Raw genomic sequence first — 17,474 nt, 5'->3', positions numbered from 1 at the left:
ATAGACATTATGATAAACCACTTTACCCGAGGTATGAAATGTAGCCTCATCACTAAACAGTAACATAGACATTATGATAAACCACTTTACCCGATGTATGAAATGTAGCCTCATCACTAAACCGTAACATAGACATTATGATAAACCACTTTACCCGAGGTATGAAATGTAGCCTCATCACTAAACAGTATACCAGCTAGAAATGTATTGTCTTCATTTATGTGGTCAAGGAGATTCACCACAAATACATTGCACTATGGTCTGTCATCTGGTTGCAGTGCCTGTACCAACTGAAGTTTGTTCCTAATTATCTCTGACTTGACTTTTTTCTATTGACCTTGCACTTGCTAGTCATCTGTATATTTACATTGTTCACTGAAGCCTCGAACTTTTAATAAACTACGCTATGCTATAATGGAATAATACTCACTTAAGGTAATGAGAAAAATACAGAGGATTTGAGTAATGTTAAATCAGCGATATTACTAAAGCGTAGTACAACAATCTAAATGCATATACAACATATGACTCATACAGGGTTACTTAACAAAATTTGTCACAACGTACACTTTTAAAACAATCTTCAACACTCCTGTCCTAAAATTAAACAGTCATTAAATATTAAGTCACAAAATAAACTAAATAATAACTCTTACACTAAACAGTTGTATATCCAACAAAGGTTCTCTGTCACTGATGAATGTATCAAACAACTACGGGAATTGTTTCAGCATAGCCCAGGAAAAATCACTTTGGCATGCTTCACAAGAACTTAACATGTCATGTCATTAAAAAATTACTTCATCTGCATGCTTCAGATCTAGACTAAGTGATTGGTAGTTTAGCAGCGATGGGTGATTTAAAAGTCAGAAAGAAGTGAAGTCAGAAAATGCTAAGTTAGTGAAAGTGAAGTGAGACTGCATGATTGTTAGTTTAGCAGTAATGGACAATATTTAAAGTGAGTTTCACAGTTTAACAGAGATAAGAAGAATAAATTGTCTTATCAAAGGGTGTTCTAAAGTAACTGAACTCATCTGTGTGGACTTTGATGAAAGGAGACTATTATTTAAAGTTCAGGATACAACTGTGGTAACCCACGGGGTAATGTACATGAATCTATCCCAGCTGTGCAGTAGGAAATAGAGTAGAAAAAAATAATTTGTCTTGTCAATTGGGTTCTAAAGTAATTGAACTAGTCTGTGTGGAATTTTGACAAGAAAAGAGAATTATTTAGAGTGTTAGGCTATAGTGTAAAGAATTTTTGTACACATGTTTGACTTGTTTTGAATATATTATTTTAAAACAAGTGGATTGTGTGCTGTCTGTTTATTATTTTGATTTATCGCCAACAAGTCACAGACACCTACTGCAGAAGAATCCCAGCTCCTGGTTGCAATAACACTGCCTGTCTCCAAGAGCTTATTCATTCACTCCTGGATAGTTGGTTTTAATGATGGTTCTTTCCTTTACTGGCAACTGTAATTATGCTACACCACAGTCACTGACTTGGTCTCTGCAAGCACAGATAATGCATTGAAACTTTTCTTGTACGGTTGCCATTTTATGGGGTAACACTACTCACTGGAGTGAAAAAAAGCATGACAATAAAAACTGTTTGATTTGGGGTTACAAGATGTTAACAACTGCATGGTTGTATTCCTTTAGTTATTCAATTACTAAATTTTTAAATAGCTAGGAAAGATAATTTTGGGCCACCCTATATTTTTTCGCACCAAAATACAACTTACCACAGCAATATTATACACAAAATTTACATATAAAGCTAAACATTTTCAAATACTTTTCAATAATGTCCTAATTTAAATTAAACAATTAAAAAATAAATGGACTGATGATAAAAAATAATGAGATATCCTGGTTTTGATGTGTATCCCTTTAATCACCACTAATAAAGTAAAATACTTTAGGTATTTGGATAACATGGGAAATACCATCACAATTAATTAACCAAATAAATAGATATATTATTGTCAGTTAATAACACTAATCATTATAGTTACAAATATGAGAAATACATAAATACAGTACAAACCATTTACAGAAATAAACTCTGGAATGATTATATTGCAATGAGTTACCCTAGCCATCATTATTTCCAATTGTAATACCAATAATATTACAATAGGTTCAGCAAGCTTATGAGATTAGACCTAAATTTACACACACATACACAAACAAACTACAAATATAAATAAATCTTCATAAAGACAAAAAATTATCAAATTATTTCGAATATATTTAAACATATAAAAATACATTAACACAGTATTTTAACTTAATCAACTAAACAGGAAAATAAAGAAAAAAATATCAATGTAGGGTTAAAAAAAAAGGTTAATTTTTCAATTAAACAACTTTAATCAGTTCCAAGGTCTAAATAAAAATAAGATGGGTTTAATAAGGACCTGATAAAATCAGTTGGCTTTAATCAGGTCCTCATGAACATTCCTATTATTAGTAATTAGGCTTTAATGAAAATTATTCTAAATCAATCAGTCCTTTCTAAATGCTATTTGGCTTTATTTAGTACAAATGAAATCAATTTAACTTTAACCTATCCTCTAATGAACTTGACTTTAATCAAGTACTCATAAAAGCCGTTTGCAGTAATTAACTTCTAATGAAAGTCATTTAGCATTGATTAGTTTCTAATGCAAGCATGATATTTGTTTTTATCATCTAGTTCTCAATGACAGTCATTTGGAGTTAATAAGATTTTGGTAAATACATTCGGTTTTAATAAAACTTAGTGTTTTTCTTTTTACTAAAATATGCCCATGTTTTTTGTTTGTTTAACAAGTTGTTAATATCCAAGTAAATGAGTCACTTTAATACATACAATTTTAAAAAAGGCTGTGTAGTACTTTATATGTGACCAATATAGACTAACACTTTAATTACAGAACTAAATAAATGGTGGATAAAATATAAAACTTGTTCATTTTAAATGTCCACTGACTATATTAATTTAGAACTACAAAAATCAGTGATGTTTGCAATTCAAAGGATAGAAAATTTGCAAAAAACAACAATGAAAAATTGAAAACTAATACTTCATACATAGAGAATCAACTTGTTTGTAGTGAAAACTAGGTATATTTGACTTGAGAAGGGAAGTTTGTAGTCAACAAATTATGACATTGTTTTAAACAAATTTTTCCTATGTTTTATTTTTTCAAATATCTTTATAAAACTATGAATAAAAATGCTACCTCAAATACATAGGTTTTTCCAGGAATAAGGTTATGTATGGTTCCCATTGTTTTTGTAGGTCTGAATGTATGATGATGAACATCCTTCAATTCCTTGAACAATAATTAAAAGAGTGAAAATAAAGTTATCTTTAATAGCTGCAAAACAGATTTTATCAAGAAACTAAGTTTAGAGTTACTGAAGACTTATCTCTATGCATTTGTTATATAGATGTAACAGAATTTTAGTCAGTACATATAAAATATTTCATTTCGTTAGATAAAGTAGACATGAATAGAATACTATTGAAAATAACATTCCTCCAGTTTAGTACCAATGTCTCTGGTACTTCATGATACAATCTATATGATATTACAGCATTACTTGGCACTCAACTGTCAAACTTGATAAAATATAATATTTTCACTCCTATTTAAACAATCAAAATTGGAATAAAAATGAAAAAATAAAAACTTCATAAAGCATTTTATAACTTCACACAGTATTCAAACTGGAAATGAAAATAAATAGTATACATTTGATAAAGCATTTTTCAACTTCATATCAACATTCAAATTTAACAAAATATTGTATGCTTCTAACTCAACATTTAAGCTCTACAAAGAAGGATTTTTTTTCATACTTTATCATTGAAACTTGACATGCATTTACAATTCGAAAAATAGTTCAACTTTATTTGTTTCACAAATCTTCTACATTTGATCCTCGAAATAGCTTGGTATTTCACATTTCAAAAAAATCAGACTTAAATTAGTACTTACAATCAAAAGTTTAATAAATTTAGTTTCTGTATTTTGGAATTGTGAAATAGTGGTACAGTAGAAAATTATATAGTTAAAGCAAATCAAAGTTTGAAGGATTTTTGTTTTTTTTTTCATTTAAATTCAAACTTCTTGTTAGTTTTACTTTAAAGTGCTTTAAGTTTTCAAAGTTCAGAGTATGTTTTTGAGAAATAGAAATGTGCAGCATATATTAAATAAAAAAAAAAGGTCATAGCAGACTTCAAGACAATTTTAGTCTAAACTGTCACCCATACATTACATCGGTAAGTTGGTTTATGAACACAAAATAATGATTTTTGAAACATTTACAGTTAACCTATATAGAATAAGGTAGTAACAGCTATATTTTGTGTAAATGTTTCATGCAATTGTAAGTAATTTCCAAAAGATACATTTGGCAGGTATAAAGAAATTAGGAAAACAATGTTACTGATAATATTTCTAGAGCTTTTTACAGACATAATGTTTCTTACCCTTGAAAAGAAGTTGACCTTAAATCCTGTGAGTACCCCATTGTGGTCATTTGATGGAAGAGACCACTGAAATGTTATGGATGAGGGTCTGATATCAATGGCTTTGAACAAATGAACTTTTCCAGGAACTAAAAAATTAAAACATTTGAAAAACATATATTGTCTCTATCAATATTAGAATGTCATAAGCTTCCATGCTTCATGCAGTAAGATTCATAACACTACATACAGTAAAATTAATTATTTAAATAAGGAATTCTCAAATGATGGTAAGCATACCATTGGTGGTAAGTGGAACTAATATCAGTGGTACACGAACAAATTAATATAAAAATTATAAAATTTGTAATAAGCTCAATTTGAGCTTTCCGAGTACATATACACATTGTTCTCTTTATTCTAGACTCATGCTTCGCATGCATAGACTTGCCAGTGTGTTCTTCCCTTCAAATTGACAAAAATCACACCAGATATTTTCATTTATGCAATAAAAAACAGCCACATATTTCCCATTAATAAGTAAGTGTTATAAATATTAATTTTTGCTACTGAATTTTTCGACTTGTTTCAATTAGGCCCGGGTTTGTACTTCAAAAAAGTTTAAACAAAAAGTGGTATATGAGCCTAAAAAGTTTGAGAACCACTGATTTAAATTATAAAACAAAATATCTGATCTTCCATAAATTTATTTTTGAACATTTTTACTTTTTCCATAAGAATACAATACAGCACTAATCAAATGTCAATAACACAGTATAAACACATTTATTTAACATAATGGAATATTTTATCACATTTATTTTGTTTTGCTGTAGTTTCACATAAAACATAACATGCAATCATTTTTGTGAAAAAATTGGATTACAATTTTTTAGTATGTATGCAATATTTCATTTAGTAATTTCATTATTTACCAGAGTGTAAATTATTTGTTCACCTTAGAGCTACATGAATTCAATGACAGAGGGTTGAGTACTTTATATTGAACTAATTTTGAAGCCTCACTAAGTTTTTACATTCCATAATGACACCTCCATCATAATAGCTATCATGTCCAAACCATAGCAATCCTCACTGCATGTTTACCATAATCCACCGATTGTATGAGACAATGGTTTCCTAGAGTCCAGTTGTAAAGAAATGTATAACTGCTACATTCAATGACTTGCTTGGTATGTCTTTATTTTGACTAGCATGAATATCCTTTCATTCTCCAGCTTCTTGAGTTTATGCAACAGTTGATTGGAAAGTATGACAGGAAGCCTTATCTTGGTGAACCCCTACCCTATTGGCTTTGTTTCCACACAAAGCTAGTATTCCTGTGCAGTACAAAGGGTCCTTTCTATTCACTCTCCTGATTTCTAACTTTCTCCTGGCACAGTATCTAGTGATGATCACGAATTCATTTGAAAATGTTTCACAACATGCCATGTATTACTTTTGGGAATTATTTTTTCACTCACTTACTAGTAAATAATGACATAATACTTGTTACAGTTAAAAATATATTCCATGTACTACTTTTGGAAATTTATTTCACAGATTAACTGGTATAAAATGGCATGAGATTTGTTACAGTTATTAACATACTCATATACTTTGGTGAGTGTCACCATGTAATACCTTTATCCTAGCCAAGTACCATTCATACAGTTTTCCTATAGTTGGTCTTACTTTCCTGGATATATCTTGAAGCAACCTATGTACATGTGAATTGTGTAACTTTTCCAGATGGAGCTCCTTATTGATTATATTGCATACTGTTGCCTGAGTCATGCGGAAACTTTTGCCACTAACCTTCATTACAATATGCCACAGTTTGCATACCATGGTTTGGTATGACTTGTTGCAGGTATTTTTCTGTGTTGTCCTAGTTCCCCAAGATGACCCATATTCCTTTCATTTCCAATGCCATTAAGTATAAAAGAAAATGCTGCCTTGAAATCCTAAATTGCTGACCTGAACATATCTTTACAATCTGTGTATGAATATTTTCAGTGATCAATTTTCAGTGGCATCACACTACCTATGAAATTCCAATCAATGTCAAAATATAGTTTCGATACGCTGCTCCAACATAACTTTATATCATCTGCAGTTGTCATGTGACTTGCTGGTTTACATATTCAAAATTGTTTTAATATAATTTACTCAACCTACTGTAATATAATAAGTTCTCTATTTGAATTTGATATTAAATTTCTTTTAGGAAATGAAGTAATATTCATAATTAAATTCCAATGAAACTAAAAAATTATTTATTTTTTGTTACAATTTTCAAGCTACTGTTAAATATATTCCAATATGTCATGGGAAAGTAGTTTCTGCCTGATTATTTTCATAACGTTGATCAAAAGTTTGATAGAAACTACAAGTGTTCATTTAAAACTACTTTTACAATAATAGCTCAAGTTACATAATTTATTTATGTACAATATCTGTTATACTTACCATGTTGTATAAGTTGGTAAGAGTTGTAACCCCTTATTCTATATTGTGTAAGCCATACATGACAGCATGTTATAAGAAAAAACAAACTTCTGAAATACATTGAGTTATTCCTATACTTTCTTTAAAGTAACATCAGAAAATGATAAATTACAGCTTATAAAGAAATGGCACTGAACTATACTTAAGTTGTAAATTCTGAAGCAACAATGTAGTGTATTTATTGTTACTTAACATTATAGAAATTATTCACTTTTCCAATGAGTTATCTTGACTTATTGGAAATTCACACATGCTTTATTGAAACTCATCTAACCACACTTATCAATGCGGTAACACCATAAAAACAGGTATAATTAAATGAAGGATTAAATAATAGTGTGTAAAGATGCAATGTTATATATAATCATATGAAAAAGGTGATATATAGGAAATTAAACATGTTTAAATATTAGACAAACATCAAAATGTTTTGTAATTCTTCCTGCAGATCTATTATAATGACTTAGGCATGATTATAAACCTGTTTCTTACAAAATATATAATGATATTTAATATAGTTTGCAAACCATTCATAACATGGATATAACACAAGAAGAATGTTGAAACAATAGAACTATAGCATACATTTTCTTGCAATGCAATTTTGTGTTTTAAAATACATTTTGTTGAATATTTGGTAGTACACTGCCTCGTTTTTATGATTTGGATGAAACTGTCATGGACTGTGGGTTATTATCAACCTAAATACAGTAAACAAGTAACCTTTTAGGGTCATAAAGATCACTCTGAATGACCACTTTATTATTGCACTTGTCTTGGTCTCTTTTTTAAATGTTTGTTATGATTATAAATAATATAAAATAAAATCTATTATAAAACGACCCCAGATTTAAAAAAATTATTTTGCCTTATTATGCTCGCATAGCTTTCTTAACCTTTGGCCCCTGTATTTCAAACCCTTCTTAAATTGTATTGTATGGCTATTTTGATATCTCATGAACTTCAACATAAAGATGTTTTTCTGTTAAAACTAGTTCAAAAACTGAAAACTGTATACCATATTAGGGTAAATGATGAGAAGATACCAGTTTTATTACTTTCTTCAGTAGTAGATTCCATTTTTGATTTTGTTCTTCAGAAATAAAACTACATAGAGCAGAATATTCAAATAGAAACAGAATCTGTATGAAATTCTATTATATTTAGTATGGTTAAACATAATAAAAGTGAATTTTATAACACTGTTATTTGTATATGTGAAAATCTTTTGTACATGCCAACACCATTTCTGAATAAAATATAAACTCCTGCAATTTTGTTTTTATTGACCCCATTATTCTAAAATTGATGTCAAAATATTCCATTTTCCCTTTATTTCAGCAAGATACTGCAGTTGGATACTAACTCTGATACTGACTTTTGTTCACTCCATTTATAAATTGTGTAAAAGTTAGCAGTGACAATTCTTGCTACGAAAGAAAAACTATAAACCAGATTCTCTTCATTAACCCTTCTATCAGGTAATCTTCAAAAATAGTTTTAAAAGTGCTGTTATAAATTGTAACTGCCACAACAAAAATTAATTTGACTAAAAGCAAAATCCAATAAAAGGAATAAGAAGCAAATTACGATGTATCAAATCATCTCACCTGCAGTTTTTCATGGTAAGAAAACTTACAAACATCCATTGAATGGAAAATGTTATTAATGAAATAAATCAAACTCAAAATGCAAGTTCATTTTATGCTATGTTTTACTCTATTAAATAGAGATAATTCAATTATTAACTAAAATATTACGTTTCATAAATTCATAAAATTTTGAAAGAGCTTATTAGCCCATCAAGGATATCCCTTCCAGCTCCCATTTATAACCCCTTACTACTCATGTATTCATCCAATCTTTTTTTAACTCAGTTGAAATTTCTGCCTCCACAGCCCTTGAAGTCAGCTCATTCCAAAAGCCAACCACCCTGTTTGAAAAGTAATACTGTCTAAACTGCAGATGACTCCTACGCTGCCAAAATTTGAACTTATGACCCCTTGCCCTACTGTTTTTACTGCTAAATGCAAAAATGTTTGATGGATCTATATTATCAATACCATTAATAATCTTAAACACTTAAATCAAATCCCCCTCTGACCCTTCTCCTCTCCAGAATAAACAAGTTTAGAGATTTTAGTCTCTCCTCATAGGACAATCCCACCATCCCAGGTATCATCCTAATGGCTCATTTCTGAATCTTCTCCAACAATTCAATGTCCATCTGGAGGAAGGGAGCTCAAAACTGTACAAAGTACTCTAAATGAGACTTTTAAGTGATTCTGCAATGCATTTTTAATCCCACTCTCCAAAACCTCTCCAACTACTGATGTAAGACTAACTGGCCTATAATTGCCTGGATGATGTTTATCACCTCCTTTAAATATGGGACTAACATTAGCTAACTTCCAATCTTCTAACACTCTTCCACTACTCAATGACCTGTAAAAAATTTTTGCTAGAGGTTCACAAATAAAATCTTAAAGTTCCTTTAAAACTCTTGGATAAAATGTTTCTAAAAAGTATGGTAAAAAAAAGTGAAAAGTAAGTAAAACTAACAATTAGTAACCAAAGAAATTCATAATACATGAAACAAATTAATAGAATAGCTAGCACTTTATTTTAAGACTAGTTTCTTAAATATCTCTATCTTAATATTATAAACTATATAATATCCTGTGTATTTAATATTTCTATGTATTTTTTGTGCATTAAGAAATTTTAAAACATATCAAACATTGATGATTTACACAGTACTTATAAATATTCTGAGGTATGTCCTGAAAGTAACTTTAATAAGTACATACCTGATTCTAAAGTTTTAAGTGTCTTCGACAGTGGCAAACTTCTATGAACAGTAGAAGTACCATATCCACTGATGACAGTCACTACAAAAGTATAATTGTGATGAGGACGTAAGTGAGTATATAATATTTCTTCGACTTGCGTTATGTTTTGTTGCAAGATTCCTTTGTGATCAAGGTATTGTACTTCATAAACATCCTTATCACCAAATGGCTCATCCCAGGTTAAGATAATTTCTGTTTCAGTGATGAAAGTAGCATTGATTTGCTTAATACTCTCTGGATCTACATAGAAAATAGGCACATGTAAGATAAAAGAAAAACAATTAATCTCTCACTCACTCTTACATTTTTCTTATATCAGGTACTTTAAAACACTATTACTTTGGTCTTGTCATGAGTAGGATAATTTGGATTTTATACTGCTAGGGTTATGGGAGTATCAATTATTATTCAAACAGTTATTTATTTAAAATATGAGTTAATTTGTTTTTTAAAGTAGGGAACTATTCTATAGTATTTTTTGAAAAATATATTAAATGCAATTTTACTTCAGATCAATATTTAATGAATAATAATATTATAATAATAATAAACTATTGAAAAAGTCTAAATAAAGAAAGATATCAAACATACATAATCGAGCTTGTCTGTATATGGGCATACTAAAAACCCCACCACTCACAGTCCAAATGGTAATATTATAAAGATGGCCAGGTAAGAGGTTGTTGAAAATCACCAATCGATTTGTGTCATTATGAAATTTCTCCTGGGCTGTCACTGTCAAATCGCTAAGTTGGAAACGATACCGGTCAAATACAACGTTTCTTGTAGGTGTTGGGGTGTACTTAATCCCTAGGGTTTGGGTTTCATGTTCATCAGTAACTATGTTTATTACCGAATCTATGACAGGCACTGCACAAATGAAACATTGAAAAATCAATATCTGTGTCTACATGAATCCATGCAGGTGATAATCTACCAAACCTTTAATCAAAAGTTGTGTTGTACATTAGAAAAATGAAAACAATTCTAATGAAACTTACTTTACTCTTCATAAAACACCTTGTTACATCAATATATATTGCCCATTTTATTAGAAGAGTCAAACTGATGACATTGTAGAGTAAAATATTAATTATAGTAAAAAGAATAACTTCATATTACATTACAGCTAGCTTAAAATATTACTTCCCTTGTCTTATATTTAATAAGAAAGCTAAAATGTTAGCTTATTTTACAAATTTTAAAGCTGCAAAATCAATTTTTAATGCTGATAATGAATAATAATATGAGTTTATCTGGTATATTAATAACCTGTTAAAAGTGAAACCTGTGATATTGTAACAAACAAGTCTAGTCTTAGGCAGCTGCTAGCTTAGCCATAAATAATTGTCAGGGCTAAATTGTATTAAACAATACAGTAAAAATATAAGATAGTTTTTCTTAACAGTTCACAAAATATTTAATAGGCAAACAGGAAACACAAATAAATGCTATCATCTTTTGTGCTGGGGCTGTAGATGACATAACTTAGATTTGTTACAATATCAGGAAGGCTCATTATCTAAATCCTCATCTACATGGTTAGGCAACTAAAATGGTTATGCACATATCCTGGTGAATGACTAATAACTAGACATGTATATATGAGAATTCTGATGAAGCTTAATATAATACACATGATTCCTCACAATATTCATACAAATAATATTTGCATCAATGATCAGAGGAAACAGGTACATAAAGTATTAACCATTGTAAAAAAACAACAACACATTCTAAAGAAAATTTATAAAAAATGCTAAACTTACTTGTACGTGTTTGGATACCAATTCCTTTACTCCTTAGGTTGTTACTGACAGCAAAGAAATTAAAGGAATATAATTCTCCTGGTTTCAGTTTTCCAACAATCACACTCACTATTTCTCCTTGTCTTGTGTCATTAACGGGAACCTGTGCAGAGAAAATTCTTGTCAGGAAACTTCCATTCTATTTAACATCAATGAGAACTTAAAATAGTATTACAATGCATTACAGAGTGAAGAAACTTAAAATTTAAGATTAAACAAATATACTTCTCATACAATTTTCATTGATTATTATTACATTAAAGTAACTATGTATACAGATTTATGTTTTTGCACTTTATTCACATGTCAAAACACTAAACATAAATTTATAAGTATCAAAAAGTGTTTTTCTGATCCATGGCCCAATAGGTAAAACAAACTGTTAACTATAATTTGTGATACTTAAAGTTACTTCACTTGGACTAGACCCCCAATGGAACAGCAGTATGTCTGTGTACTTACAATGCTAGAAACCGGGTTTCGATACCCATGGTGGGCAAAGCACAGATAGACAACTGTGTTGCTTTGTTCTTAACTTTAAACAACAACATCACTTAGACTGTCTGGTATAAAATTTGGTTTACATAAAAAAGTAAACCAATACATTTTCCTTAAACACAGTATAATAACAAACATACCTTATACAGGATGTGTCCTATTTATGGCCTTAAGTTTATATTGTAGACCAAGAGGACATACCATGTTTGTTAGTTTTAAACTCATTAGTTTTAATTTTGTTTGCCTACACTCACATTGGGAATATCTCTATAACTTCTATATAATTAGACCACATGCTGTCAAGTTCATACTGTGTTAGCTAAACATTTTACAACTTAAGAGTTTATGAGTGAAATATATTCATCTTAAAGGTTATGAACATCAACATTTTATTAGGACTACTATTTTGTTTTAGTGGTTTTATCAGGCATAACATTTGGGCGTCAGTCAAAACTACCAACTGTGAATATATAATAACTATAAATATTATACTTTAATACACAGTGTCTAAAAGATGAAATTCTTGACACAAAGAAATATTTGTATATAATTCAACACGAGGTACCTTCAACTGGTGCTAGGCTATTACAGCTTCAAAAGATTTTCTTACTTGTTGTGAATGTTGAGCTAATGGTTTCTGAACTGTATTATAAACTATAACGTAGTAATCTACTTTTCCCTGTGGAGCGATCCATTGAAAAGTTACATTGTAGGAGTCCAAAATTGGACGAACGCGCCTGATTGAATTAGGATCTGGAAAACAGAGAACACAAATATCTAGATAATGCTTAATACTATAACCTTAAAATCAATTTTCAAAAATGTTAACATGTTGTAAATTGCAATTACTATACCAATATGTAAACAAACTGAAATAACCAGAAAAAAATGGCTTCCCAGTAAACTTAATGGCTTATAGTACCAAAATCAGTGGCTGATCCCTGTGGTGGGCACAGCAGAGATAGCCCATACATATACACATATAGACAGATATGGCACATAAAACTTAAGTATCTCAAAATTATCACCCCCTGAGGAATCATTGTAACAAGACTAAATGTATTCCCATTTGTAATACTCACCCGTTCAGAGATATCCTACAGTAACAAGTTTAAGTTTAGAGGTGGTCCAGTAGTGTCTTTACATGCTACATATATAACACAGATGTTTTCTAAATACACAGCATGTATAGATGAATGTTTGTACACACTTATGAGATTATTGACATTATTAATGAAACTTTAAGTCCAATAAAACCTCACTATATAACTTAATTTTGCCATGTAATACTTTTTAACACCTGTATGCTATTTCAATTGCATTGCAATTACTATGTGTTATGGGAGAATATTATTCAAACATTGCAAATTCAAAAAAGAAAAGGTTCAAATTACAATATTTTTCACATATCTTTCATAGCACTGTACTTATGATATAGAAGTATTGCTCAAGGGAATTTGAAACATCTAACGGTCAAGTTAAATAGATAGTTCTACACTAGGAATACACTAACTTCATTAAAAAGGTTACATTACAACATTCTAACAGACACTACTGACAGCAACTTTCTCTTTCATATTTGTGGCTAGCATTCAGTGATCATTGTATGTATATTACTTAAACTGAAAAATAGAAAAAATTTACTTACACATTGATTGTTCTATTTCCTTAATTTTTTTGCTTTCTACATGATTGCTGACAGAAGTTACCCTAACACTATATCGTTCACCGGCAACTAGATTATGTATTTCAGAAGAAGTAGTATTTACAATTCCTGAAATTATAAAAAATTAAACATTTAATTGAAAAACCATATATAATATCACAAACAATAACCAAAGTCATAAATCTCTAGCTTATTCCATAATGTTTTTACTTTGAAATGTAAGTTATGCATAAACTTTTCATACATAGAATTAAAACAGCAAATCAGGTATTCTCTTGAAAACTATCTCTCTCTCTCTCTCTCCATATGATAATAAATATAGACTCACAAAACCACAAAAAAGTGATCACATACTCTTTACTTACATAATTTCTAGCTTTCCCATACTCAATGTTTTCCAATTATCACCAGCTTTTTTATTCAAGCCTTTGCCTTGTACTTGGAAATTTATTTTAAATCATCTATTTCAACTGGGTACAGATAAGTTACAACAAATGTATGGTTCTAGTTTTCATTGTTAAGTATTAATCAGAGAGAGATTGTAATTGAGAATGTTTACCACTGTTACAACCAATATAAAAAAGAACAGAAAATGCTATTAAGAAAACTGTAGCCGACAGTATTAAATACTTCTGTTTAAATCGATTGTTAACAGGGAATACCAAATTCTAATTTTTCTATGCTAGAAACAAGAAAACTGAAACAATAATCAGTAAAAGCCCAGTCATACACACTACAAACACAACATATTGTGTACACATGGTAATCATAAGCATAAAGGGTATAGCTTGAGATTTATGGCAAATTTTGAATTTATGACATAAGATAATAACATGTAATGTTTGGATTAGAAATCAAAAAGTATGATAAAAAATACAGATTTCAAAGAAAAAATAAAACAGCAGGGAAAAATAAGAATAGTGGAAATCTCAAATACAATTAAATAACAGTTACTTGACACATTACAAATTGTAAAAATACTTTTTACAAATGCAGGTCTCTGTACTATATTTGTAAACTTATTTGAATGGTCCTCTAGAGAAAACAAATATAATTAGCATCACTACTCATTCAAGCTTTTAGGTATATTATTTATCTCTTTAAGTAAGTGTTTTTATTAGCACACAAGTTTCTACATGATACATACAATAAGATCTGTTTTCTTTTCATTATTAACAACTTCGATTTCAATAATATACACTCTAAAGATATGTTTTACAGTTTATATTAATTTCCCATAACTTTTTTTTTAATCACATAAGAAAATGCTTCTTATTGTTTAAAGGAAAGTTAAGATTAACTATTTTGCACAAAGAAAATTATAAAAAGCAGCTGAGCCTTAATGTTTTCTTCAAAACACATACCATTTAACTATTGAAAATTCACATTAGCACAATGGAAATTGCTACTAATTTCACCTTTCATAGCTAGCGTACAGTATACCTTGACTTAGATAATTTTTCAAAACTTGCATGCAGAGGTTCTGCATGTTGTTATGGTATCCTTGTGAAAAAAATGTAAGTAGGTTGTAAGCATGCACCAATCCTTTTACTTATGTAAAGGTTAGATGCTACAATGGCTATTGCATAGAAGCTTGTACCTGCTTGACCCTGTGTTTGTGTCTACTCCCTGGAAAGGAATAAGCCCATTTTAAGGAGTGAAACAAATACTGGAGTAAGTTACTATGAGGTGGGAAGTTATTTTTTTTGTATGTGTTATTTGGAACAGTCACTGGCAGAGGCAACCTAAGAATTGTGGGATACCACACTGGGGCTATGGTCTGACTTGAAAGAATATTAAGACACAGTATTCTATGCTTCATCCTTGTCCTGTGTGTACACGTTTAGGAAGCCTTATCTTCACACCAGGAACCAGTTTAAATTCTAACAAATGCAGAATCTGGCTTATAAGTAAAAAACACTGTTAGTGAATAAGGACATTGTTTTATTTGTTAGCTTATGTATTAATTTCTTTTGATATTCACATTCATTTTAATCCTTTACTTAAAATTTCTGGAACATGCATTTTGCAGATATTTGACATTTTTGTAGTCGATATCAACATACCTAAATACTAAATGTCATTTTCTAGAGTTATTATTTTCTTATATTTCCAATAGGTACTTTCCTCAACTAGCATATATAGCTATTCTCGTTCAGTGCTGCCCTCTATATGCAAAATGTTTTCTGCATGCCACAAGTTTTCAACTCTCACATATCCCATGATCAACATGGTTCAATTGTGTCTCTCATGTAAATCATCATGAGACAGCCCTCCATCAATACAAGTGTGACACACCATCCTGATGCATGTGACTTCCTCTATTTGATTCTACCAAACTATAACTTCGAGATTAGGCAGAAATGAAAGCACTGGTTTTTAGTGGGGAGGAAGGGTAAGAAGTGTGAGAATAAGTAAGTACCTATCGGAAATTTATTTTCAGTATAGGAAAATAACAACTTCTGATACAGTACATTACCTCCTTTCACATGTATAGCTAGAATTCCACATTGAATAAGCAGAGGGACCAGTGCGAGAGATATAAATAAGTATCCTTCGAAAATGTTCAAAGAACACCCATGAAGTGTGATCCCCGTTTAGAGAGAAACACACATGGGAGACTGCACCATTTCTGTAGAATGTATACTCTGTGCTCAGTGTGGAAATAACTGTCGCTTACACGGGCAGAAAGTGGGAGGAGAAGAACCAAAAAGGGAGAAAAATCCATTTGGAACAGAATCCAAACCACAGTATACCAGAAGTTCAATCCTGTAGAAGAACCATCTACAGACAAGAATGTGGGAAAAGTTAAAATGGATGAGTTCCAAGGTATAGAGAGGCTAGGGTGTGATGGACCATACACGGCCGGTCAACTCCAATCCAAAACCAAACAATATCAGGAATATAAGCTCCGACCTGTGATAGGAGGGGGGGTTCCACACTGTCTTTATCTCAAGTTAAGTACGATGGAAGGATATACTGTGCAAATCAAACTATAAAAATAGCACATGTATTCAAATCCACAGCCAACCTCACATCCAGGAAACCGACATTTGAATGATGGTAAGAAGAGATGTGTCAATGTGGCAGGTCAGATCAGATGGGCACCCCACTGTGCAACATCAGCTTCAGGCAGTGAAAATACCTTGAGGTGGAGCAAGAGAGGAAGAACTGTCACCCCAATGAACATTATCCTCCAGATAGGACTGCATAGAAGCTGGAGTGGAATGCCACCCTCCGGGTTAGTAAGGTCTGGAATGGGCATATTAATGAAGCAACTATATTGAGAGGAAAAACCAACTTGCAATCTTCTGGAACGTCCCATCTCAACAGTGGGCATTACTGGCCATGGGTATATATTGTGGCCATACAGTGCGGATTTGAGATATAGGAAGCATATCTGGACAGGCAATGCTTGCCACTGAGAGGGATCTGAATCCTAAATGGGACATGATCTGGTTGGGAAAAATATATACAGAAAATAAAGCTTAGCCAGTTATGGCTGCATTAAAGAGTGAATGATGGCAACAGTAGGAAAGCGATACTCAAACGAGGAAGAAACAGCTACCAACTGAAGATGGTTGGAGATGAATGTATGAGGTGGAAGCCACATGCCTGACTGAAGTGCTTCCTCCAATGAATGACAAAGGTGAGACTCCAGGAAAAAAGGG

At 30.9% G+C, this 17,474-nt stretch overlaps 1 protein-coding gene and 1 long non-coding RNA gene across 3 annotated transcripts in view; one reads left to right on the top strand and one right to left on the bottom strand.

The window, feature by feature from the left end:
• The window catches only part of LOC106457395 (tyrosine-protein phosphatase 10D-like), a 122,782-nt gene that overhangs the window by 25,085 nt on the left and 80,223 nt on the right, over positions 1–17,474 (bottom strand). For both annotated transcript variants that reach the window (XM_013916806.2, XM_022383294.1), the window contains exons 11-17: positions 13,786–13,911; positions 12,748–12,890; positions 11,601–11,742; positions 10,423–10,701; positions 9,790–10,071; positions 4,490–4,617; positions 3,234–3,326 (exon numbers count right to left, since the gene is read on the bottom strand). In XM_013916806.2, the coding sequence (XP_013772260.1) occupies positions 3,234–3,326; positions 4,490–4,617; positions 9,790–10,071; positions 10,423–10,701; positions 11,601–11,742; positions 12,748–12,890; positions 13,786–13,911 (1,193 nt within the window). The remainder of the gene's footprint in view (positions 1–3,233; positions 3,327–4,489; positions 4,618–9,789; positions 10,072–10,422; positions 10,702–11,600; positions 11,743–12,747; positions 12,891–13,785; positions 13,912–17,474) is intronic.
• LOC111085310 overlaps positions 15,307–17,474 on the top strand; it is a 25,055-nt gene continuing 22,887 nt past the window's right edge. Inside the window, exon 1 of the long non-coding RNA XR_002610148.1 lies at positions 15,307–15,320. This is a non-coding gene — a long non-coding RNA (uncharacterized LOC111085310). The remainder of the gene's footprint in view (positions 15,321–17,474) is intronic.

Source organism: Limulus polyphemus, unplaced genomic scaffold (assembly GCF_000517525.1).
Source record: "Limulus polyphemus unplaced genomic scaffold, Limulus_polyphemus-2.1.2 Scaffold325, whole genome shotgun sequence".
Taxonomy (NCBI): domain Eukaryota; kingdom Metazoa; phylum Arthropoda; class Merostomata; order Xiphosura; family Limulidae; genus Limulus; species Limulus polyphemus.
Note: the sequence above shows the minus strand (reverse complement) of the source record. Positions and strands in the feature narration are given on the sequence as shown.